Source organism: Corvus hawaiiensis, chromosome 1 (genome assembly GCF_020740725.1).
Source record: "Corvus hawaiiensis isolate bCorHaw1 chromosome 1, bCorHaw1.pri.cur, whole genome shotgun sequence".
NCBI lineage: Eukaryota > Metazoa > Chordata > Aves > Passeriformes > Corvidae > Corvus > Corvus hawaiiensis.
The window spans coordinates 3,139,733-3,167,550 of record NC_063213.1 but is presented as its reverse complement, the minus strand read 5'-3'; the positions used below and the strand labels follow the sequence as shown (position 1 = coordinate 3,167,550).

At 41.2% G+C, this 27,818-nt stretch overlaps 1 protein-coding gene across 4 annotated transcripts; it reads right to left on the bottom strand.

Annotated features, from left to right (window-relative positions):
• Positions 1-488: 488 nt before the first annotated feature.
• On the bottom strand, positions 489-27,818 carry LOC125330383 (vasoactive intestinal polypeptide receptor-like). 4 transcript variants are annotated; one of them, XM_048313471.1, is made up of 12 exons: positions 27,740-27,818; positions 18,592-18,691; positions 15,251-15,358; positions 14,407-14,516; positions 12,034-12,131; positions 10,436-10,568; positions 9,864-10,017; positions 8,120-8,180; positions 7,234-7,303; positions 6,631-6,722; positions 5,511-5,640; positions 489-2,378 (listed from the first exon to the last, which is right to left on the bottom strand). In XM_048313471.1, exons 1-12 carry the CDS (start codon positions 27,770-27,772, stop codon positions 2,190-2,192), a joined length of 1,278 nt encoding a protein of 425 aa, XP_048169428.1. In that variant the 5' UTR covers positions 27,773-27,818; the 3' UTR covers positions 489-2,189. The 4 variants fall into 4 exon arrangements, with proteins under 4 accessions (XP_048169428.1, XP_048169675.1, XP_048169583.1 ...); XM_048313718.1 differs by lacking the exons at positions 12,034-12,131; positions 27,740-27,818 and adding exons at positions 4,614-4,655; positions 15,453-15,588 and having other exon boundaries at positions 18,592-18,677; XM_048313626.1 differs by lacking the exons at positions 10,436-10,568; positions 12,034-12,131 and adding an exon at positions 4,614-4,655.

Sequence of the window (27,818 nt, the reverse complement as noted above, 5' to 3'; positions counted from 1 at the left end):
ACCTGTCTTTGCTGCAACGCCACAAAAAAAAAGCTGAAAAAGTAGGTTTTGATCTTGCCAGGGTGTCACGTAGTTTGTAAAGGGATTTTAAAAGAATTCTTGGAGAGTTAAACTCTGCAAAAGACGCGAGGGGATCAGAGGAGAAAGCAGCCATGTCCTTTAAAGATCTGCTGCAGCTGCCCTTTGGGAGTCGTTTAAAACTCTCTCATAATTCCAGGAGAGGTTTGGGAGCCCTGCCTGGCTTTGTGGGCTGCACACATCCAGCTCCAGGAGGTGGCAGTGGCTCCACACGGAACACACAGCACTCAACGCGGTTTAGGATGACGTTTTTCTGTCTTCCCCCGCCTTCTGGGAAGCAAAACATCCCTGCCTGAAGCGCTCCCGACTCATAAACACACCCACACGAACTCAGGTGGGTCACCAAAAAAGGGATCAGGATTCTTTTCACAGCCCAAATCAAATCTTTATCCAAGAAATTTTAGCGCTCCTCAGGATTAGTAACCTTTTATTTTATAAAGTCTCAAATGAAATATCCAAACGGACACAAACTAAATGTGCAAACTCAAATGAAATATCCAAACTGACATAAACTAAATGTACAAACTCACAGCAGCTGTAATTTCCACTTGCATTTTATGAATGGACATCATACATTTTGTATCCAAATTCTCATTACTATGCTCAGCAACAGAACACAGGAACAGAGGTTACTTTTACAAACAATGCTGATAAGAAAGTCAGAATAGACAAAATTACTCCTTATAATGAACATATGAGATTGTGGGCAGATGGGTTAAATGCCTAATTAGTAAAGAACTTATTTGAATCGAATTTATAGAACCTGGACTGTTCATCTCTGCTCTAATAGAACTAGAGATGAAGCACCTAAATCAGCAAAGAGGTTTCCAGGAGTCAAATGTCTGTTGACCTAAATAATTAACCAAGAGCAGAGCAAACTGAGGGACTGGAGTACTGGGGGTTTTAGCTAAATTGACACTGGAGCTCAGAGTGTGAGTGAATGGCTGTGGTCTCCAGCAGTGCTTCCAAGCCTGATGCAGGTTCTCCTGGGAATGCTTGACCCATCTTGTGTACCTTGAGTGCCTTTTCTTTGCTTCTGGAAAGGCTGAGGTCGAGTCCAGCTCAGTCCTGAAGAAAGAGGAAGGTCACCCAAAGAATGGTGCAAGCATGGCTCTGGTTCACTCTGCTTCACCAGACCAGATTTTGCTTCACCAGACGTCACTGCCGGGCTGTGCATCCTGATCCCTGAAACTGCACTGAGTGCAGTGATAATGAGCTGAGAAACGCTGGGCGGGACTGAGACTTTAGTTCTTAAAGGCATGTCCTCAAAAAAGCACAAAAGTACAGTTTAATTGGGTGTTTCACTGATTGATCTTCAAGGTTTTGAACGTCTGTCCCACACAAACCGACATCTGGGCGCTAAGAGTAGGTCTGTAAGTCATTCTGAGCACAAGGCACCCCAGCTAGCACCTGGCATTGGGTTTGCTCTAATTTATTCCTTCACACATCATCTGCCTAATATTCCTCTGCTCCATATTTTCCTTTGGACAAGAAAGGGTTTGGGATCCTCTGGCCTAATTTAGTCTCTGTTCAACAGGCTTAGAAGAAAAAAAAATCAAGCAGATATTTTGTGTCACTTGTTTGTGTCACTGAAGACATATTGAGATTCCTTTTAAAGCAGATTGCTTTGCTGTAGGTAAGTGCTTGGCAGGTTTCTGTGCCTCATCTCCATTAAATTGTCTCAAGACACCTCAAAACAAGTCGTAAAACACCAGAAATCATTATGGCAAAGCCTGGCCACCAAATAACCCTTTCAAATGATGGTTAGGAATCATGGTCTTGAAAACTGGAAATTTTGGGAAATGCTAACAAAGATATGACAAACATGCTGGGCCTGGGAGGAGTTAATGTAGGGGGGGGTGTATGCTAACCTGTTGATTCACTCCAGCTCAAAGTCTGGCTTTTCACAGCAAAACAAAGGGGATTTTATGCTTCAGGAGAGAAAGAATCAGAGTTGTGATGCAGATCTGTACCAGGTGAGAAAAGCAACTCCTGTTCAGGACAAGGAATTTACAGGAGGCTCCTGACACTATGGAAAGCCACAAAGGATCCAGTTGGCCACCTCTGGATAGCACATCACAATATCACAATGTCACAGCAATTTGCCCTGCTCAGACAGTGGTGACACCGTCCTGGGACACAGAGGTTCTCCGTTTGGGGCTGTTTTTGTCCAGCAGGGATAACTGAGTGACGTGGTTGACTGGGCTGGTTTCTCTGGACAAGGTCCCGTGTTTGTGGGTGAAGGTCAGGTATTCCTGGTACTGCCACTTGCACAGTTGTTTCTTCAGCTCAGTCTGAACCTGTAGGAAGTTACAAACAAAGAAAAATTTACTGAACACTGAAGGTAAAATATGCCCAAAAGTCTACCTGAGTACTTAGCCCAGATAAGTCAGGATTAAACCTTAACACATTTTTAGAAGAATTTGAACTCTGTCCTTATTCATTTTGAAAATAAATCAATTTAATTTCAAAAATTCAGAGGATGGCATGCAGAAGTACATTTGGACATCAGGGAAAGTCACTGGCAATATTTATCATTTTGGTGGCTCCTACTCTGCCTTAATTTTCCCTGTTCACCACACAGACACACAGACAGCCCCTGTGTACAACTTCATGGATGGGTCTCTGGATCTTCCAAGAATCTAAAAAATAAAAGAGAGATTTCCTCCACCAATTCAGTGTTCCCGCACTATCCCAGCAAACTCAAGGCCCTCCAGCACTCCTCAGTTTCATCCATACTGATAACACCTTGCCTGGAAGCAGCACAGTCTCTCACATTGTCACAGATACTCAAAAACTGTGAAAAAACACACACACACACACACACACACACACAGAAAATAATAATTAATTTTTATGATTGCAGGGAACCACAACAGATGCACTGCCAAGCGGTAATGAGTGGCCAAGCTGCTCCAGGAGCAGTTATTCCTAAGGAACATGGACAGAAGCCAGCCCAGCTTCGTTTTGGGGCCAAAGATCAGGCTCTGCCTGTCCTGCTTTCAACACCTACTGGATTTCTGTGCTGTGAGGTACATTATGCAAGCTATTAAAAGGCTGCTGAAGCAATTAAAAGGCTGCTGGCAAGGAGTCTGTGATACAGAAGGCAGGTTGGAAGTAGCACATTCTGTATTTACAGCTGAGTCTTGAAGGCACTCTCTCGGAATGGCCAATATCAATTGTTTTCCTAAGTAACAAACATATTTTAGGAATTATTCGTCATTGGGTAGGATTGCTTGCACCTCCATTTAGCCTTTCCTGTGAGGTGCTGGAGTGTGTCCAGTGAAGGGCAATGGAGCTGGTGAAGGGATTGGAGAGTAAATCCTGTGAGGAGCAGCTGAGGGAGCTGGGAAAGGGGCTCAGGCTGGAGCAAAGGAGGCTCAGGGGGGACCTTGTGGCTCTGCACAAGTCCCTGACAGGAGGGGGCAGCCGGGGGGGTCGGGCTCTGCTCCCAGGGAACAGGGACAGGAGGAGAGGGAACGGCCTCAAGCTGGGCCAAGGGAGGCTCGGGGTGGACAGCAGGAGGAATTTCCTCATGGGAAGGGTTGTCAAACATTGGCAGGGGCTGCCCAGGGAGGTTTGGAGTCCCCATCTCTGGAGGTGTCCAGTGAAGGGCTGGATGTGGCACTCAGTGCTCTGGGCTGGTGACAAGGTGGGGTTTGGGCACAGCTTGGACTCGACGGTCTTGGAGGGCTTTTCCAACATTAATAATTCCTTGTTCTATGAGAATTGTCCAAGTTTAAGCCACTGCAGAGACTGAGGCACCATTAATGTGTAATTCTCAACTAACACACTCACTTTTCTGAGGTTGAGATGTGGTTCTATGTTTTCTCATCAGTTTTTATTTGTTCTGCTCTTTTGGAGAAAGCTCCAGCAAATTTAGTGAGGTTTTTGAATGATAAGCTCACTACACTCTACTGCAGGGAATTTATCCAAATTCTACCGGTGTTATAAAACCAGAGAAGAAAGGGTTTGAACAAAACTCCTGATTGTACAAGATGCCCTGGAAAAGGGAAAGGGAAAACAAAAGGGAAAAGGGGAGGGGAAAGAAGAAACAGAAAGGGGGAAAGAGGAAAGGAAAAAGGGAAAGGGAAAGGAGAAAAAGTAAATGGGGAAAGAGGAAAGGAGAAAGGAAAGGGGAAAGGGAAAAAGAATGGGAAGTGGGAAATGAAGAAAATCACTAGAAGAAAATAAACATAGAGAAAGTGAAGAGCTCTACAAGATTTCCATTGACTTATCATCATGATAGCTATCAAAAATAAACCAGGAGAGAAGTCCCCTGAGAGGAAACTCAGCAACCATTTTTAAAGGGTCATTGCTTCAAAGTTTATTTTGTGTCCTCCTGTCAGAACTGCATGAATACAAATAAAGTCAACAAAGGTAACAAGGGACAAAAAAGATATGGGGATGTCATGGTTGCAGGAGCAGATCAAAGACAGATCTGTTCTGAAAATAGGAAAAGAAATTAAAAAACAAGAGGGAACTGTTGAGTTTTAAACTCAACAGATTGATAATCTCATGTACTTGCTACTCACCTCTGCATTTGAGAAGCAATATAGGAGAGCAACAACAAAACCCTAGGGCAGGAGGATAGGGGGTAGAGGGAGAAAAACCATAAGGATTTAAAATACAGAATCAATGACAGACATCAGGTTTCAGTCACAGTTTGTGTAAGACAAAGAATGCATATTTTCCATTTTTCTATTGGAGTTCAGGCAATGTGACACTATTTATTGAGTTTTCATAATAGAATTAAATTCCTCAGTGGACTGGTGACATTTTATGTTTATTACTGCCTTTGTACAGAGACAACAAGGATTAATTTGCTGTTTATTGTATCCCACAAACTAATTCTCCCTCAGATAAGGTAAGCATGGAAGAGGGGTCATTTGCAACACATGTCAATGTGGACAAGTTGTGGTGGGGTACAGAGGAAAGGGGAAGGGAAAAGATCTCAGCTGTTCAGTACAAAATGTACTATACACTGGTCCTGACCATCTCAAATCCATGATGTTGTTCTGAGTAGTGATACAGCAAAATAAACAATGAAATACTGACATGGTTCACTACCCCTGAAGGGTGAGGGCAGAGCAGGTTGTTATAAACTCTTATTTACCATCCCTCTTATCATTATTACGTGTGAAATCATTTTCAATCAGTTCACCTTAATCCACAGACCGGTCTTCATGGCATTCTGTCATTTTTATTCAATAAAGGTAGATATTATACTTATTTGGTGATTATTAATATGAAGTCTGACTCAGAGATTTCAAATAATAAAAGAGCAAGCAACAGAAGAGCTTGTGAAGGAGTGAGATGGGATGTGTGCATTGAAATTGGACACATTAATAAATCCTGCTCTAACAACCGGCCTGAAGTGTGGTGTTACAGACCAGACATCCCAGGGCTGTTAAATATTTTGTCCGTCTTACCTGAAATGAGCCCAGGCCCAGCTCGATATAAAGCCGAGCTTCCAGACCAGTGCTCTCTGGGAAAAATGCAAACACAATGTAGTGAACCCCAAAGAGGGGGATCAAAAGCAATGTGGATTTTGCAAGTCGCCTGGGAAAGCAGGAATTAAAGAACAATGTTAGAGATATGGAGTGAGTGGCAGCAATTATATGGTGCAACTTTTTTGCATTCAGAGAACTGTCGCTGTTATCCCCAGAGAGACGGCGAAAATCACGACTTAAGTCCAGGTCAGATTCATGTGGCTGAAGCGACCTCATTTAATCACCCATACCGTTTATAGCATGGTTCCCAAAAGAGAAATTACATGATTGGCTTATTGACCCACCCCCTCTCAAGGTGATAGGTTGAGCAGTAAGACACCCAGTTCCAAATATTACTCTTCAAGAAGGAAAATAATTTTCCCAGTTCTCACAACAACCTGCAGGTATAAAAATGGTTTACATTCTCTCAAACTGTTGTCTGTCCAGTTCGCATGAGAATGAAAGCTTTCACAGAGAAGCTGTGAGAAGCTGCATTTCTCTAACTGCCCTCTCATGAGAAAGAGAAGTTTCACAGGAAAATTCCTCTGCCAGCCCTTCCTAGCATCCACAGAGAACAGCTTCAAATGGAGGCAGCTGCATCCAGAGAAGTTATGGAAATGTCCTCTGACTGCACTGGTGGGATCCCCAACGGCTGTGAAGGGGTTTTTAAGCAGTCAGGACTAGGTTTGGTTACAGATTGTATCCTGTTACTGCAAAGAATTTAAAGGAAATTATCTGCATCTTTCTCTGTGTGGCCATTTGTGCAGAAAGGATTGGGAGTGAGACGGATGCATCACCTGGCATTTAGTTTTTACACTTTCAAGCTTTTGAAGTTTCATGCTGTATATTTTACTTTGCTCTTTGTCCCCAGCATATGGACCTCACCCTTTTTGCCCTGAAGAAAAAGCAAGATGTGATATTTGGGATGAAAAAGAACGTTCGTGTTGTCATTTCTTCTCTTTCTATTAGAGGAGGAGTAGAACTTTCTGTTCTCCTACCCATAAAAAATGTCTTCTAGGAGATAGAGCAGGTGAATACCAAGAGACACAGAAATACTTACACAAAGTGGCTTGAATGTCTCCCTCCTCCCTCTTGGGATTTCAATTTATGGACTAGAATCCTGATCACGTTAATGAATATAATAAAGTTAATCTGTGAAGACAAGACAAAATCTGTAAATTTACTACAAACCAGGACTTACCTTCAGTTGATACAAATAACTGAAAATCCCCACTTTTAGGAATTGCACTGCTGTAAACCAGTGCTCATCTGTTCTCAGCTCGAATCAATAGCTTCAGAAATAATAATCATCTTTCCCACCAATATATAGTTGCATAAAATATGATGGAAGTTCTGTTGAATTAATGTAGACCTACATATCTTAATATCATTTGATGTCTTACATTAATGCCTTGTACTTCTGGTTAGAACTTTGCAGATTTTAAATGGTCTAAAAAGTGCCTCCTGTTCTCTTCATTGTTTATGACAGGGATTATACAAGATACAGACCTAAAAACCAGACTGCTCCCTCTCTAAATTCAGGTGGTATAAATTCCTGGATAAGGGAGATTTTTTTGCCTTATGACCATAAGAACTCATTTTAAAAGCACACTAGATAAAATTATCTGTACACAGAAACTGAAGGGGAAATTAAAATACTCACTAATACAGTTAGCAGGATGGGGCCTTTGATAATCCATAACACCACTCCATTTTCATCATCATCCCAACATCTGTAACAACAAATAAAACCAGTTTTTTATCTTTCCCATGAGAGCTTCCCACAACACACAAAAGCACTTCTGCCACAGGAAAGGAAAGTGGTGGACACTAAGTTTTAAATCGCTGTCTAAATGTCCCTGGTTTCTGTATAGTCCAATCTAAAGAAAATTTAATCAGCAAGAAGCACAGATTGAAGAAGCAAAACAAAGTCAAGAAATACACATTTGTGTTTTCAGGCTTCTTTCCTGCTCTTCTTACCATTCTCAACTCAACTTCTTTCTCAACTCTCCTGAGTTCTGAGCAGGTAGGTATAAAATAGTGCCTTTTCCAGCTGATGTGAAATGATCTGAAAGCCTACAGGACAGCTTTTGTATCTGAATCTCACTTAAAAAGATTAAAATAAAATAAAATCAAATAATTGAGTGCAAACAAAAGAAGGAACTACCTAAGACTTAATGCTGGTTGTTTGGGAAGTTCTTATTTGAAGAGATTAGGGTTAGTAATTTATGGTTGACTTTATACAGAAGCAGCAATTTTCTTGAAATATAATTATTTCAAGGACTGGGCATTAGGGAACTTAAATGAAATTTCAATAGTTTATGTGATATTTCCAGGGTTTATTAACCCATGTATGGACATAAAAATCACAAGACTTAAAGTATTTTCTCCCTTACTTATGTACAAGCTGTAAAAATTACAGTGCAACTTTGGAGCATGAGGGGTTTTTCCTTTCTTTCTTTTCTATACATCTTTTTTCCCCCCTCAGAAAAACAGAACACCATAAAAAATGGGATGCTCTTGTCTTCCTTATCCAAGCTCTGACTTACCCAGTGTTTTGTTGGTGGATTCGTGTGAGGACCCAAGCAAACATCACAGCAGTGGGAGCTCCTGAGCAAATCAACGGGAACACAATAGCTGGTTTGAATATCATGTCCCATGGAATCTTTATTCCAATAGGTTCACAGTTGGATTAAAGGTCAAATTATGGGTCAGACAATTTTCAATAACTTTATGAAAGAATTTAATTTGCAGTTCAGGGAAAGGAAAAAAGAAAGGAATAAAAGGACAGGAGAATGAAATCATAACAAAGGAGAACAGGGGATGCTGTGAAACTACATTTTCAGAAATAAAAAGCTAAGAATTACTTGAAGGTTTGGATAGGAATTGAAAGCACTTGTAAAACTGGAGTAAGCATTTATTTAGCTGGGGCTCTTTCATCTTATGAATTGTGGCCAACAAACTCTCTTTGTACAGCAGCTGGAAGAGTTCACATTTTTGTCCTAAGGACTCTACTAATCACCCTAGACCAACCAGTGGATAAGAATTCCATGAAAATTTAACTGAATCCAGGGTCCAGTGATTTCCAGCCTCATTTTACCACTGCTTATCGTTCTATCCTTCTACATTCATGTGTTTTTTTAAGAAGGTCCATAAACTAGAAATTGCTTTTTCTCTCCTCCTGTGGAATTGAATCTCCAAAGACTGAGTGACTTTCAAAGCTGCCACAAAAGGCACTCCAATCTGAAACAGGTGACATTTTCACTGAGGAATCTATAGAAATATAGGTAATTTCTTTCTAAGTATCATTTGAGTTCTGTAGGAAGGGTGCAGAATTTGTCCTTCCCAATTTTAGCCCTTTGCTCAAGTCCTTTAAGGTGGGACCATGTTAAATTCAAGTTGGCTTTTTAATTAATGAAAAGAAATATTTACCTCCACATCACCTGAGATCTGAGTTACCCCTGAGGTGTCTCTCACCTTCCATTGATTACAAAAGGAGATGAGGATTATCACATTATTAATTGAGTTGTTTGCCTTCTTATCTCAAGTTGTCCATGATTAATCAAGGGCTGAGAGTCTACTTTCAGACAATCCTATTTGGAATAGCTCCAAAAAAATTTAATTACATTAAATAAAGTCTAAAAATCCGAAGGTGAAGGATAAATTAATATTTATTCAGGATAATTTGGATTTCACTTCTAAGTCAAAAAATGTCATTGTAACTGCTCAGTTTGGGTGCCTGTGTTTTAGACCAGCCAAGATGAGACGGGGGAGTATCTGAGAGTCACAATAATTCTGAACAGTGAAAGAAATCTTGTGGGTTTCACATTCCCATTATGAAGAGATGTAATTTTATTAGAGAGAATTTAGATTGCTGTGTAACATCAAAAGATTCCTTAAAACCAGGAGATCTCTTGAAAATAAAAGAAAAATAGAATTGCTTGATTCCTAGGCTTGGACTCACATGATTTAAGATTAATCTGTCAAATTCTGCCAACTTAATCACCCAAACTTCTTTAGTCAGTGGAGGAATTAAACATATTTCTAGGATATTATCTGGCCATATCACTCATCCTCTTGAGGCCTGGATAAATCACCACCATGGTGTAAATAACTAAAATATAAAAGGCAATAAATTGGTGTGGCTTTGATGTAGCATTACTGGATGAACGGGCAACTTCCCTCAGAAAAGTGGCACCTTTGAAGGCTCCTTTTACCTCAAAACACAGATTTGATCCAGTTCTGCAAGCAACCAAAAATACTGAATGGCACAAAGAGGAAGGGAGTACTAACCCCAGCCAGTAAATATGAACCACCACACAAACTTCTTGTTGGAAACAAAGGTCAGCAGCAGCAGGGTTTGCAGGTAGATCCCTTCGATAAGAAGCCAGAAGAAATTGGCTAAAATACTGAATTGGAAGAATGCCACAGCAGCCTTACAAGCAACCTGGAAGTGCAGAGGAAGAAAAACCTTTTAGGTCTACTCTCGTTATGTCTGGTTTCTTTAGACATGTATGCAAAATTCAATGTTACCATGCAAGAATGAAGAAATAACAAAATTTCTGTAGGTTTGGGGTTCCATAATTTGAATTGACTTCAGATTTTTGAAAGGGAAATACTGGGTTTTTCTTACAGATTGAATTCTTTTACTGGTAGAAATCGTTAGAGTTTCATTAGAGTCAACAGACGTTAAATATCAAAGCTGAGTTCAGCCTTAGCACTTGGTCTTTGGGTTTACATCATGTAGTTTGTTTAAAGATTTCTGTTTTAGCAATAGGAGAAATAGGATGAAAAGATCTCCATGTTGCCTTCAGGTAAAGAATTAAATGTTCAGCCAAGGGTGAGAGAGAGGGGAAGTTCAGTACCGTTGACATGAGGCAGTGGTCCATAGTTTCATCTGCAAACAAAACAGCATCTTTGGTGAAAACAGCAACTGCTCTCAGGATAAAGGAGACAAACAGGTGCATGTGGATGTAATTCCGTGTACAGTGGAATTTTCTGGCATGGAAAGAGAAAATATAAATAGTTCTTTGAGAAAAATTTCTCATGGTCTTATGAAAAGTCAAGCAGGAGCACACGAGACTGGAGATACCTTGCAAAGCAATAAATGATCTGTCACTGTTTGAGAGGCAGTGAGACAGCAGGGAGCAGAGCAGTTGTACCTGTTTAAGCTAAAAAAAGCTCAGGGATAATTGTCCTTGGATCACCACACATTTAAAGGAGATGCCAGAAGCAGAGAATAACTGTGGGACTCTTGGGCTGGATTATGAAAATACCTTTTAATTATTTTAAATAACTTTTTTTTTAAAGTTGAACAAGCTTGCAACAGGCTTTTCAGCCCCTTTTGGGTCACAGAGAGATTGAATTGGTGTCAGTCACATGTTATGAGATGGCTGCCAGAGCAGTTACCCTAAAGTGCATTAATCTGATGAGGAGCAGCTGAGGGAGCTGGGGAAGGGGCTCAGCCTGGAGCAAAGGAGGCTCAGGGGGGACCTTGTGGCTCTGCACAACTCCCTGACAGGAGGGAGCAGCTGGATGGAGCTGGACTCTTCCCCCAAGTAACAAGGACAGGACAAGAGGAAAAGGCCCCAGGTTGTGCCAGAGGAGGTTTACATTGGATATTAGGGAAAATTTCTTTAAGGAAAGGGCTGTCAAGTACTGGCCTAGGCTGCCCAGGGAAGTGGTTGAGTCCCCATCCCTGTGGGTATTTAAAACACACCTAGCTGTGGTGCTTGGGGCTGTGGGTTAGTGATGGACTTGGCAGTGCTGGGTTAAGGGCTGGTTGGACTTGATGATCTTAAATGTCTTTTCCAGCCCAACATTTCTATGATTCCCTTTCTCTAGGCTGCCCTGTGCACATTCTACCTTGAGCTGAAGGAATCTCCCTCAAGGTTTGGACACATCAGCCTCGTGCTCCTGGGTCCCTCTGTAAGGGCCATGACCTTTGTGACTGCCAACCCACTCCAAGTAGGGAGCTGTCCTCTGCTCTGCTCCAATCAAACCCCAGATCCACTTCTTAATACCCAATATCATCAAAGGAGGCATTTAAATTTAATCAAATCTCTTCTAATAGCTCTCAGTTATGGAATCAATGGCCTTTCACAGAGGGAATGGACAGTTTAGGAAGCTGTGGTTTAGGGGCATGGGACACATCTGCAGAGTCTGTCCTGCGAAAAGAGTTCACATTTTTGTGGAGGAATAATTATGTTAATAATGATATAGGGTCAGGGTATTTCCTCTTGATGGTGTCATTGAGGACATTAAAACAGACGGCCCAGCTTGATTGTTTTAACATCTGCAGGGAAACACCATGGCACGAGTAGAGAAGGACTCATCGCCATCAAAGATGTTATGTCTTAGAATGATTAGAAAATAACCATAAAAAATCCCACAAAACAAAAGCACAGAGGATCTGAGAGAAAATGTCTTAAAACATCCTGAGAAAGGGCCCGTTTATATTTACCTGAAGGCAGCAAAGACAATTAAAGCTGTAATGAGCGAAGTCACGGATGCTGCATAGCCGGCGGTGTAGACACGCCAAAATGCAGAATAATAGGATTTCTGCGGGGAAAGGAGACACAGCCCAATGCAGGTGGTTCTGCAGGATGCACCCTGGGGTGCTCATTCCACAGGGACACATTTCCCTCACTGGTCAGTCCCACAATCTCAGTGCTGCTTGCATGCTCGAGATCTGCTTCAGGATTTCCCCTCCACCGCTAACAAAGGTTTTCCTTTGAATCCCATTTAACCCTGCACAGGAGAGAAGTTTCACAACCCACAGGCTCTCTGACCCCTCTGAGCACGTTCAGCAGGAAAATATTAACATTGATATGTAACTACCTTTTCTCATGTCAGTACATAAAAACTCTGGAGCACTGAAACCTTCTGGTGGGAGATTTGTGAATCTGTCACTTTAGGCCCAGGCCAGATTTGATAATTATTGATTTTCATAAACAGCTATAGCTGAAAGAGAAAAAAAACTCTCCATTTGTAGGTGAGGATGCTGAAACATTGACAAAGACTTACATCATGTTGTGGAGGTTAAAGTTAAAGCCAAGAAAATCACCTCACAGTCCTTAATTCTCTGGACAAAGAGTTCATTCCTTGCTGTATATTGTAGCACTGTAAATTCTTTATAATTCATTTGTTTTCAATTTAGACCTATATCCTTAGAAATCCTAATCCTATGTCCTAAGAAAAATAAAGATTTTTTTCTTGGCTTTAACTATGCAAATTTTATTCTGGTTCACTACAAGATCACCTAATTATTTAAAATCCCAAGAAACTAAATTCTCTGAACCTAGGCAAATTTCCTCCTTATAAACCCAGTGGACACTTTGTTCTCTAATTGATCCCAAATCTGTTTATCCAAGAGGCTGCAATTCTAGGTCAAGGCAGCAGATTAGCAATTTTAAGTAGATCCATAAATAGATCTTGTAACCCTGACATTATAGGAATCATCGTGGTGTTTCTGAAAGAGTCCTGATCTTTTGTACAGTGTTTTCCAAACACAGATGAAAATTAGGAAACAGGTTATTTAACTGAATAATGAAGTGTTTCAGTTCATTTTATCTGTTTTTGTAGGAGAGGTGAAAAAACTAAATACAGAAGGCATCATTGGTGCTCACTGCCCATACAAAGTACACAGCAAGTGGTTCTGTTAGGATACAATTGGGACTTTTTCTCATTTCCCTGTGTTTGCAGGGCAGCAGAGATTGCTGATTTATCTTCCTTTTGTAGTCCAACCTTGTGGATTTGACTGGAATGACAAACTAAACACAGCCAGAGCACAGACAGCAGCTCTGTGCTGAAATCTGCTATCGTTGTGAAATATAAATATAGCTTCTTGCTTGATTTTATCCTAGGCCAGCCTGAAATTAGGCCTGGTTTAGCATAATCCAGGGAGTGCTTGGAGAAAGCCACCTGGAGAGTGAGCTTAGCCCTGTGGGAGAACTGCATGGGGGCTGGAGAACTGTGCTCCAGAATACACATCCTTTTATGAATCTTGCATCCCTCCTGAACTGTTCAGATCATTTCCAGCCTCTTTCCAGAAGGCTTTTTAACAGCTGTTTAAGTTTTCTAAGCATTTATTTAAGCTTTTTAAGCATTTATCTTTCTAGCTTCCCCAAAGTGCAAAGTACAAATATTCTTATTTATAGGAGGTGGATCGAGCTCCAAATATGAACTCCAGTATAATGAGGAGGAACGTGGAAATTTAAACCATATCAAGATGTGGATGTGACAGAAATGCTGCTGGAGCTTAATTGAGCACCAATGATGATCATCAGATAAGAAAAATATTCACTTCCTGCTCCACTGAACACCTGAGATAAAGTGTGGAAATACTAAATGGCATCCAGAAGTTCCCTCCCAAGGATGTGTGTTGACCACCAGGCTTTAAAATTAAGAAATATTTTTCTATGACTCAAAGAAAATCTGGGAAAAAAAAATCAATAGGAGGGATCCAAAGGAATTCTCCCTGAAAAAATCCCTGAGGACAGGTGGGTGGGGCTTCCCTGAGAGATGGGTGCGTGATGAGGATTCACATCACCTCTGTCAGAGAACCAAAGTCTTTGTTAGTTTGGACAAGTGAACTAATCAAGAGTTTAACACCAAGAGGAGATATTTGGATGGAGATGAAAATGCTGACTGCTGCTCACTTGCTTTATGTTAAGCCTAATTTGTTAAACGAGCTCTAAATATACCTTAAAGTTTTGAGTTTAGCACTGAAAGTTGGTAATTACTGGGTCCTGACAGGACTCAGATGTGTGGAGCATCCAGCTAGTCAGGAGAGGATGCTCTGGAGATGTTCAGAAGCAGGAAATCAAGCACCCACCTGATCCTCAGGTCCTTTGCTGGAACCTTCATCAAACCCACAGGCAATGGTGTATGGTGGGAATGGCTCTGACCAATATTCCTCCTGTGTACAGTTCCTCTGAAGGAAACCTTCAAAGGTGAGACACAGCACAGAATTGATTATGGGAGGGTGGTGCTGCTGTTCTTTAAGTTTTGATGAGTAGCAATAATTTTTTATTACCCCTTTGATTCCTAAGTTAGAGACTCACAGCTTAAGTCATGTTCAGCAAGATTAGCTAAAAGAATTACAATATTCTATATATCAATCCTTTAAAAAATTGAGGGAGATGTTCCCAATCATTTCGAGATGCAGTGGGACTTGCACATTTCATAGGGGAAATCAACTCTGCAAATTCAATCCGTCCACGGAGGAAATCAAATTATACATTTGCAACACATTTGGGGATTGTGGGCAAAGCCCTGAGCTGCCTATTCCAGACTGGAAGCTCCACACAAGTTTGGATCTTGGTCCTGCTCTGACTGGAGGATTGGACTGGATGACCTCAGGAGGTTCTTTGTAATATTAGTTAATGTACATTTTTATAAATCTGTGGTTCTATGACATATTCCTTTATAAATTTAGCAGCATGGTGTGCTTGTCCATCATATTTAGATCAGCAAAGGGATTAAACAATTCAGTACAGCTTAACACCAAAAAAAAGAGTGCCAACATTGACCCCAAGCTATTATCTGGATAATTACTGAATGCTGACTGACATAACAGCATTGTGAACCAGGAAAATGTGAAGGAATCCTCAACTACTAGAATTCATTTAAAATAAAAAAAAATAATATGGAGAAAAAGAATAGGAAAAACATCTTGCCATGGGTACTGGTGAATTCTTCAAAAAATCGTGGACAGGGAATTTTAACCACTTCTCCAAAAGTGGCTCTAGGCCAACAGGTTAAACCATCCCAATCTCTGGCACATCCTGCAAAAAAAGAAAAGTGCATCTAAATAGAGAAAAACACAGAGAACATCGCAGATTTGATCTTCCATAATGAGATTGTCTGTGGCTTTCCCACTCGTTCACATGCAAGAGCCGCAGCAGTTCTGCAAATGAAGGAGTGGAATGGTTTCCTTTTCTCCTTGCATGCATCCTTGCTCAGACTTGGTATTCCAGCTGGACCTTCCCCCTCCTTATCTCATGAGAGAAGGTACCTGAAATTCAAGCAGACACAATCCAAAAGTCAAATCGATTGGAGATCTTTTCTATTGTCAAAACAAAAGCCACCAAAATAAAAATATTGAATAATGATCAGAACTTGAGATTTCTCATTATTCCTTTCTCATTACTTGAGATTCCTCATTACAGTCTACTGAAATACATCAGACTTTAAATTCAGCCTTAACCTCTTTATTTCATGTTTGAAAATCTACCAATTTCACCTGGCTTAAGGGAAAGAAGGGCTGAAGTCCCCGTTTTAGGCAATCAATGGCGTTTTTCCAATGGATTTCCAAAGGGATTAGATTAATCCCTGACTAGGAGAAGATCTCAGCATTATAAAAATGACCATCACTGGAAGTGGTTGCAACTCATGAGGTTCCCTAAAGCAGAGTTCTGGCTGATGACATGGGGTATGCTACTGGCTCTGAGTCCCCCAAAAAGAGTTTTCAGAAGTTTCAGTGAATCACAGCTTTGTCACAGCTGCATCACACTGAGACTTCAAGCTGCTGGCAAGAGGGTGTGGGGGCAGCACAGAAAAATTGCCAGCATGTAAATATGCCTGAAACAATAAAAAAAAGCATCATGCTGTAACCAGAACTAAACTCTAGGGAGTCATAAGGCAGGTATAAAGCACAGGTTTGGGTTGGGAGATGTTATTTTCTTTCATGATTCTTTTCTACTGCCTCTGTGATGAATGAGAAGGCAAAACTAAAGTTGTCAAGAGCTGAAATGTGGAAGCAATACTTGCCGGCAGCTGAGCAAAGTTACTCTTTGGCTTTTAAAATGATAGCCCTGAGAATCTCCCACAGCATTATCCTCACCTCATCCTTGTGAGGATGAAATTCCTGGCATACCCAATTTTCCAGGGAAAAATAGAGGCCCTGATTCATTAGCTGTAATTTTAATTGTCTCAAATATTTCAGCTAATCTTAGCTACATTCCCTTTGTGATCAGCAGGAAGAAACAGTGACTTCCAGTGCTGATTCATCCCAAATATTGGCGGCTTCCTCCTGAGGACAGGATGAATCACACCCTGCAAATATCTGGCTCTCACTGATGGTTACAGCCTAAACTCGGCCGCTAATTGTCAAATTAAGAAAGTCAGGTAATTCCAGTCCCCCTTGGACATGCAGTGGCCCCCACACTTACACTTAGCAACTGAAATGGTCCTTCTTAGAGAGGCTGTAGTAGATTTGAGGAGCTGGGTCTAAAATCCTATTTTATTTGGCAATGTGGAGTTAAAAATGATATTTGTGTGACCTTGTGTAGGAAGAGAACCTGTATGTCTCAAGTCTTGGATGTGGTTTATTTCCAGTGACTTCTACAATTTATATTAAAGAAATTCCTAAGGGCAGAGGCTGAAAAGGGAATTTTTCATGCCAAGGTTTTCAAGAGACTGGTGGTGTCCAAGTCACCTAAGGTTCCATAAAGACAACTGCAGTAGGAGTTGTATCTATGAATACTGACACCATAGATATTTAAGTCTTGTTCAGTAATCCAGGAATTTTTAGACAGTGAAGAAAAAAAAAATAGGGTTTAGAACTTGATTCATTGACCTATTTTATACATCTGCTCCAAAATGAGAGGAATTGCACCTGGGCTCTGCTGGTGACACTCACTGGACACTGCTCTGTACAACAAGAATAATGTGGAGCTACTTTGGATTAAGAACTGTGACACAGATTGATTCCAGCACAGATTCTCTGTGACTGCTGAGGTTTAACTCTACAAATTGTGGTCCTTCTCTTTGTCTCATTGAGTTCCTGGAAACTGAAACAAAAGCAATGGTCTTTTACCTGTCTTAGTCTAATTTTATCCTCCAGATAAAATATTTGGGATAAATTTCCTGATCTAACGTTTGATTTCAAAATATATTGAGAAAGGCTGTAAATACTAAAACAGACTTTCATTAAAGTCCTTCCATATCTAGAGAATAAAAGGTGGAAAGGGGAGCTTTGAGAAGCCCAAAGTTGACAAGGTTGTAGTTTTTACAATAGTTTAACAGAACTCTCAGGGATTTTTATTTCTTTTGCTACAATGAGCATTCTAAAACCATGTAATTATTTTTGTGTTGAAGAGGAAGATTCCTGGAATGACATCCTGTAATGCAGGTGACAAATCATTTTTGAAAATGCCTGATTTATACCAGAACTTTTTTGGGGTGGGTTACTGTGTGTTCTAAGTGAAAAATGTGTCCCAGAGATATTTTGGATTTCGTTAAAGTGTGTGTGAGGGAATAGCACCAAAATAAAATAGGAAACTGGAAGAGGAATATGAAACACTAGAGTGATTGGGAATACTGCAGAGTATAAAAGACAGAGGAAATATTTTGGGGATTAGACTCTGATTTTCACCAGGCTGCTAAAGGCAAAATTCCAAATGGTCTAAATAATTTTATCCCAACCAAATGCATGAGGTGTCTTTGTCTCATAATTCCTCCGCAGAAAATAAACATCTTAAAATTCACGGCACTGAAAAATCTCACTGAGGCGGATTCAAATTTTTCTAAGCAAAGTTGACCAGCAAAAAAAATGACTGATTTTATTAAGGAGTTTGAGCATTTTGAAATTTTCTGTTGAGTTATTTCTAAGCATATTTCCACAATGCCAAAACCCCAGGAGGGAACACCCTACACAGCATTCTAAATATATTTTACAGGCTTTGTTCCACATTCATTTTAGTTTTCAAAATTTATACCTGAGCATGTAATAGACTTCCAAAAACCACTGCAATAAATCTTTAAAAGCAAACAAATAATGTCTTAAATTGTAAAAATGTAATATTTGTAAGAACTTGGGATTTTCTTTAATTTTTATTTCCCCCCAAATAACATTTCCACCAGATTGGAATGATTCCCAACACGATATAATCTCAACAGGGTCTTCAGTGCCTTCTGAGGGAGTTTCTTTGGAGTTTTGGATATAAATCAAGACCACACCAAACACTTCAGTAACGTGAGACATTCCAGGCCAGGGAATGACCATCAGGACCATTACCTTTAAGATCAGGTGAGGCAGATTCATTGTGTTCCAAGCAGAGAGCCTCCTCTTTGACCACCTGCTGGAATATTTTGCATTCTGGATGGATGCCTGTAACCTTGGCGAGAGAAAGACAAAAAAGAACCCCAAGAACTTCTGTGATTATCAGAATGTGAAAAGTCAGTTTGTACCTCGTGGGTTGTACTCTGAGGTCTGAAAATGTGAAAACTCCAGCTAAAATTGTGGGGTTTTCTTTTCCCCTTGCAAATAGAACATGTGAATGGCAGGAGGAGTCTGTGATCCCAAACAATTATTAATTTGTATACATTTCTGGGTGTACATTCCGGATGGATTCCTCAGTGTACCAGAATAGTCGGCTCATGCAGCACCTCTCCTCCAATCTGGGCATTCTTATTCCCTTTCCTTTGCAGTTATGATTTACAGAAAACTTAAATGACATTCACAGTTTTTTGGATTTTCACATATTTACCAATTATGTGGCCAAAATTGGATGAATCCACCAGCTATGGGGATATCCACATCAAATTCTCCAAACTTACGTACAGTCTGACCGCATAAATATTTCTTCTCCATAAACCAACTAAAAATAAATAAATTTATTTAAAGAATTATAGTCTTGGCCATAGTTTAATCCAAATGATCAAAAAATTCTATGAATATATTATCTGAGGATGTTGCACACACCTTAGGCAGAGGAGCTGCTTCCATTTTAACAGCTGAAGAAAAGAGAAAAAATTCATTACTTGATTGGGAAGCTTAAGGAATTTATTTATCTCACAGATTAAGGTACATTTAAACAGCTAAACGGATTTCTAGGCAGCAGTTGTTGAATAGGGTCTGAATTCATTCTCTTAGCTACAGATATTTAGTCCCATTTATTGTCATGTATTTTGCTTGACCTTCATCTCCCACTCCAGAAAGTTTCATGTCCCCTGTAGTCCTGCATCCTCCACAATCCCAAAATTATTTCCTCTGCAAAGGCAAATAAATTCTGAGAAAGAAACAACAATGTCAGTGCCTACACATGATTTTGTTGTCTCAGCCTCTTTTGCATCCCTTGGGAATTTCAAGGAGGTCTCAGTCACCCAGAAATGGTTGGTGCTGTTTGGGGTGTTGAAAGGTATCTCAGCCCTCCTGTGTAGTCTCTGCATTAATTTTGTCAGCCCCATCTGGCAGTCTCAAAAGCATTATTTGAAGTCTCAGATGAATTATTTGATGTCTTAAATCTTCTCCACACCCATCTTTAGGAAACTGAATTAAGCTCATATTCAAGTTAAGAAAGCCACTGAAGTGTATTCAGAGAGCTGGGTACTGGACCAAAGCCTCTTTTGGGATATTGGGATCTTCAAGACAGAGGGAGTCTTGTCTGGAATAGAGCAGAGTTTTTGCTTCTCTCTAACCTATGCTATTCAAGACAAAGCCAGGGGCTCAGTTAGCAGTGATTTTAATGGGAAATAATGGATTGAAGACTTTCCAAGATGTTTTTGAGGAAGACTGTAGGCCATTTTAACCTCTTCTGACTTTGAAAAGTCAGTGCAGATGTAAACATCGCTTCTACACTGCCTTTTCAATCTCAGAAAAATGATTTATTGGCCTTCAAAATGTTTTCAGTGAGCAGAGCAACCAGGATTTCTTTTAGCCTCCACAGAAACTCTACTGGAAGTTATGCAGTCTATTCCATCTTAGCAATAATATCTGCTAAGGGGCAAAAATTAGAGCACAACTTTAAAAACCTTTAAAAATTCTGCCAACATTTGGGTTTTAAAGTAGCATAGACAGACTTGTCTTAATTATGAGGCCCCAGAGAGGGTTCATCCATGCTAATATTAGAACAGAAGGAGGATTAGGGGCACTGTTTGAAAAGAAAGTTAAGACATGGTGCTTTTCCATGCATTTTATTACTCCAGTGGGTAATTCAAACTACATTTTATAAATCAGAATGAATTACTCTGAAGATAGCATTTTTTGCTCTTCAACTATAGTAACTCAATTCTGAAATGAAATTTTTCAGGTATTAATAGAATCCCTGCTCATCACTTTACATTTAACCAGACATTTCACTTTGCAGTTTGCCCACATAACAAATGAATTCTCTGAGTAGAAGTAACAAAATAATTGCTCCATAAATCTCTCACTATTTCAGTTCATAAAAGTGGATTCAGCTGGACAGAGAAAAAGCCATCCCTCTACTTTCTGGAATTCCTGGGTTCTGTTACAGCTGATAATTTTGTGTTTGGAATATTCTTAGGCTTGATGTTTAAAAGTCATGACAATTTGAGATGATGCTCTACTATCTACACTGAGTCCTCTGCTGAAAGACTTGAAAGCAGCAGCCACTCATAACCCAAAACGCAAACAAACCACGAAATTTGAAATGTCTTAGAAAAAAAGCACTGAGGAGAAGTGGGTTAAATTAACTCCCACCTCATGGCAGAAAAGTTGGGAATCCTAGAAACACACAGAATTAGTTCTGAAAAATTTCAGTGGAGGAAGAGTTATCTTTTCTCCAGAAATTAATCTGAGAGACACACACAGCTGATACAGGTGGAATGAGGGGCACTGAGTGAGTGTGCCGGACTCCTGCTGCTCAAAGTAGGCTGCATCTCCTGTCTTCTCTCCTTTGGTAAATCCACACCTGCTAAACCAGACCCTCAATCACCATTATTCATCAGAGTTGCTGGAAAAATGGGGGGGTTCTTCATTTACAATGGCTGGGGAAGCTCATACCCTACCCCTGGGGAGGTGGTACTGCCTTGGTTTCACACACAACAGAGGAATTGCTGAAACAGGTCCATGTAGTCCTGCCTCCTGCCTCTGAAAATGGTGATAACTCACCAGAAAACATGATTTGATGATTTCTTTTGGAAACCCTGATCAACGGGTAGTGATACTCAGAGGGTGGGGAGGCCCTGGCACAGGGTTGCCCAGAGAAGCCGTGGCTGCCCCTGGATCCCTGGAAGTGTCCAAGGCCAGGTTGGAGCACCCTGGGATAGTGGAAGATGTCGAGGTTGGAACTGGATGATCTTTAAGGTCCCTTCCAACCCAGCCCATTCTGTGGTTCTTTGATACCCATGGTGGTACTGCAGTCGATCCCACTGGCACTCAGAGCTAGAGCAATTAACCAGTGGCTCACAGTTTGTTTCCTTCTGGGTTACTGGGTTTGGGGTGGGCAGGGCTACAACCACAGGACTCAGACATTTTATTATGGGCCAGTACAGATATTAAATATCACTGACACTTCAGTGTTTGAAAATCAACATCAAGTCCTATTTCAGATGTAGCCTACAGACTATCCCATCAGAAGAAAAAACGAGGCTGGTGTTATTAATTTATAATCATGCAGCCTCACTCAAAGTAATCCTACTGTTGGACAAAAAAATAAGGAAAAAATGACACATATACAAGAAATTGAGAGTAGTGACAATGCTTCAATTCGATGGCTCTCCTCAGGCATTAAGAAAAAGGAAAACATTAAACTATTGCATAAAGAAAAGCCTTGTGGGCAGAGCATTACTTGTGATTTGTTGTCCATGGCTTATTTTCTGCTATTAGACTCACAGCGCCTTGAGTGAAAAGTTTTTGCTCTGATCTGCCTACGAGGGTTGGGTGATGGGGCCTTCTAGAAAGCAGGAGCTCTGCATTCAGTGTAGGGACATTTTGTGGCAATTTGGGAGGCATCTGCTCAAAAGATGGTTTTTGTAGGGAAAGAGTAGCTCCTGCTCAACATAAAAAAGGAAAGCAGAGCAGAGCTTTCTGAGGCAGGCATGTCCAATCTGGCAGAGTGTTCCCTGCCGCAGTGAGAAGAGTAGGAGGCTGATTTAAAACGTCATTCCTTGGATCAATATTTCCCAGTACCTCGGCGGTAACCTGGCCTGACTCTCACTGGAAATCACAGTGGGATGCCTCCACCACAAGATTTACACGTAAAACTCAGAGGTTTCAGGAAGTGTTGTAGACAGTCCTCAAGGAATTGAGCTTTGCATTCCTGAGCACCATAACAAAAAGATCTTTTTACTGCACTGAGTGTTATTGATCAGCCAAAATTCACAGGGGTGTTTTGACTCCTAGTCCCTACCACTAAAACAATCTTGCCTGGAACACAGCGAACACTAAAAAATTACCTATGACAACCATGAGCATGCTAAAAACCTGGGCTTGCACTGACTTTAAGACTTCATTTTCTTCACATCTGTAAGGTTATTGCACAGAAACCTTAAGTGGCTTATTCACTGAGAGTAACTATAGCATTGTTTTCTATTTCCTCTGTTTCCTGATAGTTTATTTATTTCCCCAAATCTGAACAGAAAAATCAAAGTAATGGCACTTTGGGCTTTGATTTACTTATGTCGGACAACATGGAATTTAGCAAGGACTGGGAGGAGTATTTCTAGTGACATCCTCATATCATGCTTAGTGCAATTTAATTTAAAGCAATCTTTCTTAGGGTCCACCCAAAAATGGTGCCCCCAAGGTGCTGTGGGGGTAGAAAAACTGTAATTTAGATGTCACACAGAAGGCAGATCTTCACTCATTAAGATGTCCATTAGCACACTTGGGGAAAAGCAGGGACATTTTCTATGCTCTCTGCAAACAAGGGAAGTGCTTCAAAGCTGGGCACTGAATATATTATTCACCTTTGAAAGAGCAATTCCACGGGATCAAAGAGCCAGCAGTAACACTCAGTCTTTTTTGAAAATTAATCAAAGCTCGAAGAATTGGCTGAATTCATTGACAAGATGAGAAGGCTTCAAGAACTGGAAGGCTCTTTCCAGTGATCTGTTTTAGCTTCCAGTGCCCTGCAATCCTAAAACCTCACAAACAGGTTTTGCGTCAAGTACATAAATCATTGACTGAGAATATTCATCACTGTTCTTTTTGCCTCTGTCTCCTCAGCTCGCATTCATGTCTCAGATCCCAACTCAGATATGCTCTGAAATCAATCCTGTACTCCCAGTTCCCACTGTCTGTGCTTCCCCTGCTCTTCTGATATGACTCTGACACCTGAATATTTTAGCTGTCCCTCACACAAAGTCGTCTGCCATTCATGTCACACACTGACTCCCTCCTTGGAGGATTAAAACTCACCTGGTATTTTAGAATACAGAAAAGCACAGCAGGGACTTCTCCTGCATCCCATTTAAATGTGGAATGAGGTGTTCATTTAGTCCTAAAAGTTTGCCAGGGATGCCGAAGGCACGGGGCAGAGAATCAGGATATGTTTTGAAATAGACTCATTTTTTCAAGTGAAATTTTGATGTTCAGGAAAGGCTTTTGGGATGGAGGAAGGCTCATGGAAAAAATAAAAAGTTTGACAGGTTGAATAACAGAAAAAGAACACCTCAGCCTTTTTCATAAACTTCCCAGTCTGTTGAATATATCTCATCAAAACCTCCCATCTGCTTAAGTCCTTCCCAAAAAGCGAAGTGCTAATTAAAAATCTTTGAGACTGGGGAGTGCACGACACTTAAGCCAATTTTCTCATGTGTTAGGAGGGATCTAGAGCCCACCCCCAGCTCCAGGAGCTCCTGTCCATTTCATAGCTACATTCCCAGTCCCTGCAGTAAAAAACCTTCCTGTCCAAGCCCTGGCCTAGAAGTAATTCTGGGATATTTATAAGGTAATATGTGTAGAACTGTGTTCTGTCAGAAAACGACAAGAAACTATAAAAAATAAAGATTTCTTGTGCAGTAAAAAAAGTCAGCTCAAATCTTATAAACTCAGTTGCATCCATTTAGGTTTTTTTCACCATCCCCAAGCTATGTTTATCACTCTGGACTCTGAAAAGCACCAGGTCACCCCAGTGGTGACAGAACTCCAGTCCCCAGCCGTGCATTCAGCTCTCACACAAAGTCCTGCCCTTGGCTTCCAGCTCTGACACAGTCCTGATCCCAGAAGCTTCCAACCCCAAAGCTAAAGCCTCATTTCCAATCTTTCTCTTTAGTCAGTTAAATAGATTATTTCAGGAGTCTTTTTGGCTGGAAATGACTACCTAGAGGATATTTTCCATGTATGTTTTCTCTCTCTATCTCGATTACCTATGGAAGAGGGGAAGTTGAGACACTGATTGCCTCACAGTCATTTAGAGGAACATATTTTCAATATTGTTTTCAAGACATTGAATGCTCCTCTGTGGATTGGACTGTATTTATATGACTGTGTTCAACTGCATGACCTTATACAGAACAGCCCTTGCCATACATATTTATCCATGTATATCATCATATTTATCCACTCATAGGTATTCTTTATGAGACAACACAGCCATACTAATTTATTTTGTTTATAAACCCTGTGTAATTAGTATTACCTTGGGAAAAATTAATTTATCAGCGCTATGCTAAACTGGGTAGAGCATTTAATTATTACTAATGCTTGATGAATAACAGAACACTAATAACTGAGGATCCCCATTTTCTGCTATTGCAAGTATTCCTGTAAACTAAAGAGAAATTTCTCTCTTTCTGTATCATTTTTTGCCTACAGGTGGGATTCATGTCAGCTCATCTCAAAGTCCTGAAACCTGGAAGTCGAAGTTCTTCAGCAAGTTCATTTAATTGATCTGTATTCTTGGAGTGTTTCCATCTCTTCCCAGTAATACTGAAGGAGGCTCAAGGAGTAGCTTTAGTCCAGATTCCTAATTTTAGACAGTTAATTGTAGATGATTAATCTAAATTTGCCCATCAAGCCTCCCTTAATGATCAGTGAAAGCAGACAAGCAGTTCCAGGGAAGGATTCCTCCTACTTTGCTCGGACACTTGCTTGAGGACAGTGACTGCCTGTACAGGAGCCTGTCTCCCTCCATTAACTCCCTCCAGGCTAAAGAAACACCCAAAACCAGATTATTCCACACATCCAGATCCCTATGGAGAGGAATTACAGTCTGCAGGGACCAGCTTGGTAGAAGAAGCACAAATTAGCCAATATTAGCTAAACACGGAAATTTAGACGCCCAGCTTTGTTTTAGTGGGAGCTCAGCACCTTGCCATGGGTTTGGATCCATATGTCCATTACCACAAGAAATGCTTTGCTGAAGGGAATGTACAGCCCAGTGATGACCCATCTGAGTGGCCATTCTCACCTCCATTCATTAGATCAGACTGAAGCCCTTCTCAGAAATGGGAAATGCAGGTGTTTGGAGAGGAAAGCAGTTTAGCACAGCAGGGAGAGCAGTGAAGGCAGAGTCTTTTCTGCTCCTTGTCCTCTGCTTCCTGAGACTCTGAACTCTTTAAGACAGGAAAAGTCATTTTTAGGCATTTCAGCCTCCGCTGCTCTCTGTTCCTTGTCAATTACTAGTGAAGGGTATTTTTTTTTAGTGTCAAGGACTCTATTCTGCAAGGCACAAATTGTATCCTGCAACATCCCTGTGGAGCTGATAGGAGGTAACAGTACCCAGTTCCACAGAAGAAGTGTTCAGGATTAGCCCTCTAGTTTATTTTCATATTGATTAATGACTTATTTGCAGAATTCATACAGGAATTATTTCTCTGCTCAGACATGATCCTTTGAAACAGGAAAGGATTATTTCCTCTGTACATCCTATGGGTCTCAGGCCTTCCCTGCCTGTTTACCTGAGCATGCAAAGAGACCTAGATTGAGACACTTTAAACCCCACTGACATTCAGAGCATTGCCTCTCACCAGACATGCAGTTGATGTTCACATTTGAGCAGCAATTTGAGGCCAAAATCTGTGTAGATCACACAGTTGATAGAATTTCTTTGATTATGGGCACAGCCTGCTGCAATATGCTGCAATATTAACATGATGTATGGCAGCCCACGGATGTGCACGATACATCACTTTGGATTGGCTCCACTCTGCTAACAGCTGCAAGAATGAGCTGTGCCTCTATTAGGTGTAAAAAGGCTGGCCCAGATGCCAAAATCACTTTACCTGTAGCAATCTAACCCTTAGGCTGACTGGTTTTGTCTGAAAGGACAGTATTACACATGAGAAAAACTACACTGGCGAGGTTTGCATGGCAAGGACCCACAACCTATCCCTTGTACATAGATTTGTGTAAATACGGAGGAAACTGCGAGATCCAGAGGTCGTGCAGGTGTGAAAACTTACATCCCATCTCTCACCTTCTCAAAATGAAAGGTCAAGACCAGTCTGCAGCCATTGAAGCTCTCACAATTATCAACAGGAGAAAGCAGGCCCTAGAGAAGCACCCGCTCCATCTGGCTTTCTCAGGACAAGATGGAATATTTCCCGGGAAGGTGATTCTCTCCCTCTTGACTACAGCAGGAGCCTGAATGCCTGCCCACACTGAACATTTCACTGGGAAATGGCAAAAGTTTGCATTAATGAGTCCCTGGTAATCACACCCCGAGGAAGGGTTCCAAGCACTTCCCGAGGCTGAGGATTGAGGGCAAAGAAGAGAAATGACTGTGCTTGGATTTGCACTAGTTTTTGTTAAGCAGCCCAGGCAATGCCAGTGGTGGAGCATGGAGATCAGGGAGGGATGGCCGTGCCTGGATTGTGTTCCTGTGCTCCTCCATCTTCCCTGATGTCCAGCGGCACAACCTCACCTGCTGCCCTCAGTGCACAGCAGACATGAGACAGTTCATGCTCCTGCTTGGTGATATCCTAAACCTTCAGCTCTGAACACATCTGTGCCCTCTCAAAGAGGTAAATGTCCCCCATCCATCAGGAGGAACTATTCCTTTCTAGTCCTCCTCCTTCTGCAAAGTTGCCTTTCTCAGGACAGCTGGGACAGCAACCGGTCCCCTTCTGTCCCTCTAAAGCCCTGCTACAGCCATTTTGATTTAGGGGTGCTCTTCTGTCCTTTGGAGACTGCAGTTCTAACAGGTCGAAATGAAAAGACATTTATTAACAGCATCTTGAGGCTGGAAAATTTTAATGAAAGGAGCTAGGTCAACACACTAACTCAGAGATAGTTTTTCCTTTCCTCCCCTCTAACGTCTCTGTCTCATTTTATATTTTTCTTCTTAATCTTTTCCTTGTTTTTCCTTCTTTCTCCCTGCTCCCTGTCAGGAGAAAAGTTACGCAGCTTCTGCCTACTTTCCCCCACCCCGGCTGCAGTGGGGCAGCTGCAGAGCCATCCAGCTGTGGCGGGCAGTGTCGGGAGCCAGATGTGCGGTCCCCCCGCCCCAGCGGTTCCCCCGCAGGCACTCACTCACCAGCGGGAGCAGCAGCCAGCAGAAAGTTCGCATCCTCCGCAGCAGCCGCCGGGTCCTGCTGCTGCCTCTGCCTGCTGTG

Coding starts and splice junctions, on each gene's coding strand:
- LOC125330383 (XM_048313471.1), bottom strand. CDS start 27,772: ATGCGAACTTTCTGCTGGCTGCTGCTCCCGCTG. Junction 7,304..8,119: donor ATCCACCAACAAAACACTGG/GTAAGTCAGAGC, acceptor TTGTTGTTACAG/ATGTTGGGATGATGATGAAA. Junction 2,379..5,510: donor TGGGCCTGGGCTCATTTCAG/GTAAGACGGACA, acceptor AACTTCCTACAG/GTTCAGACTGAGCTGAAGAA.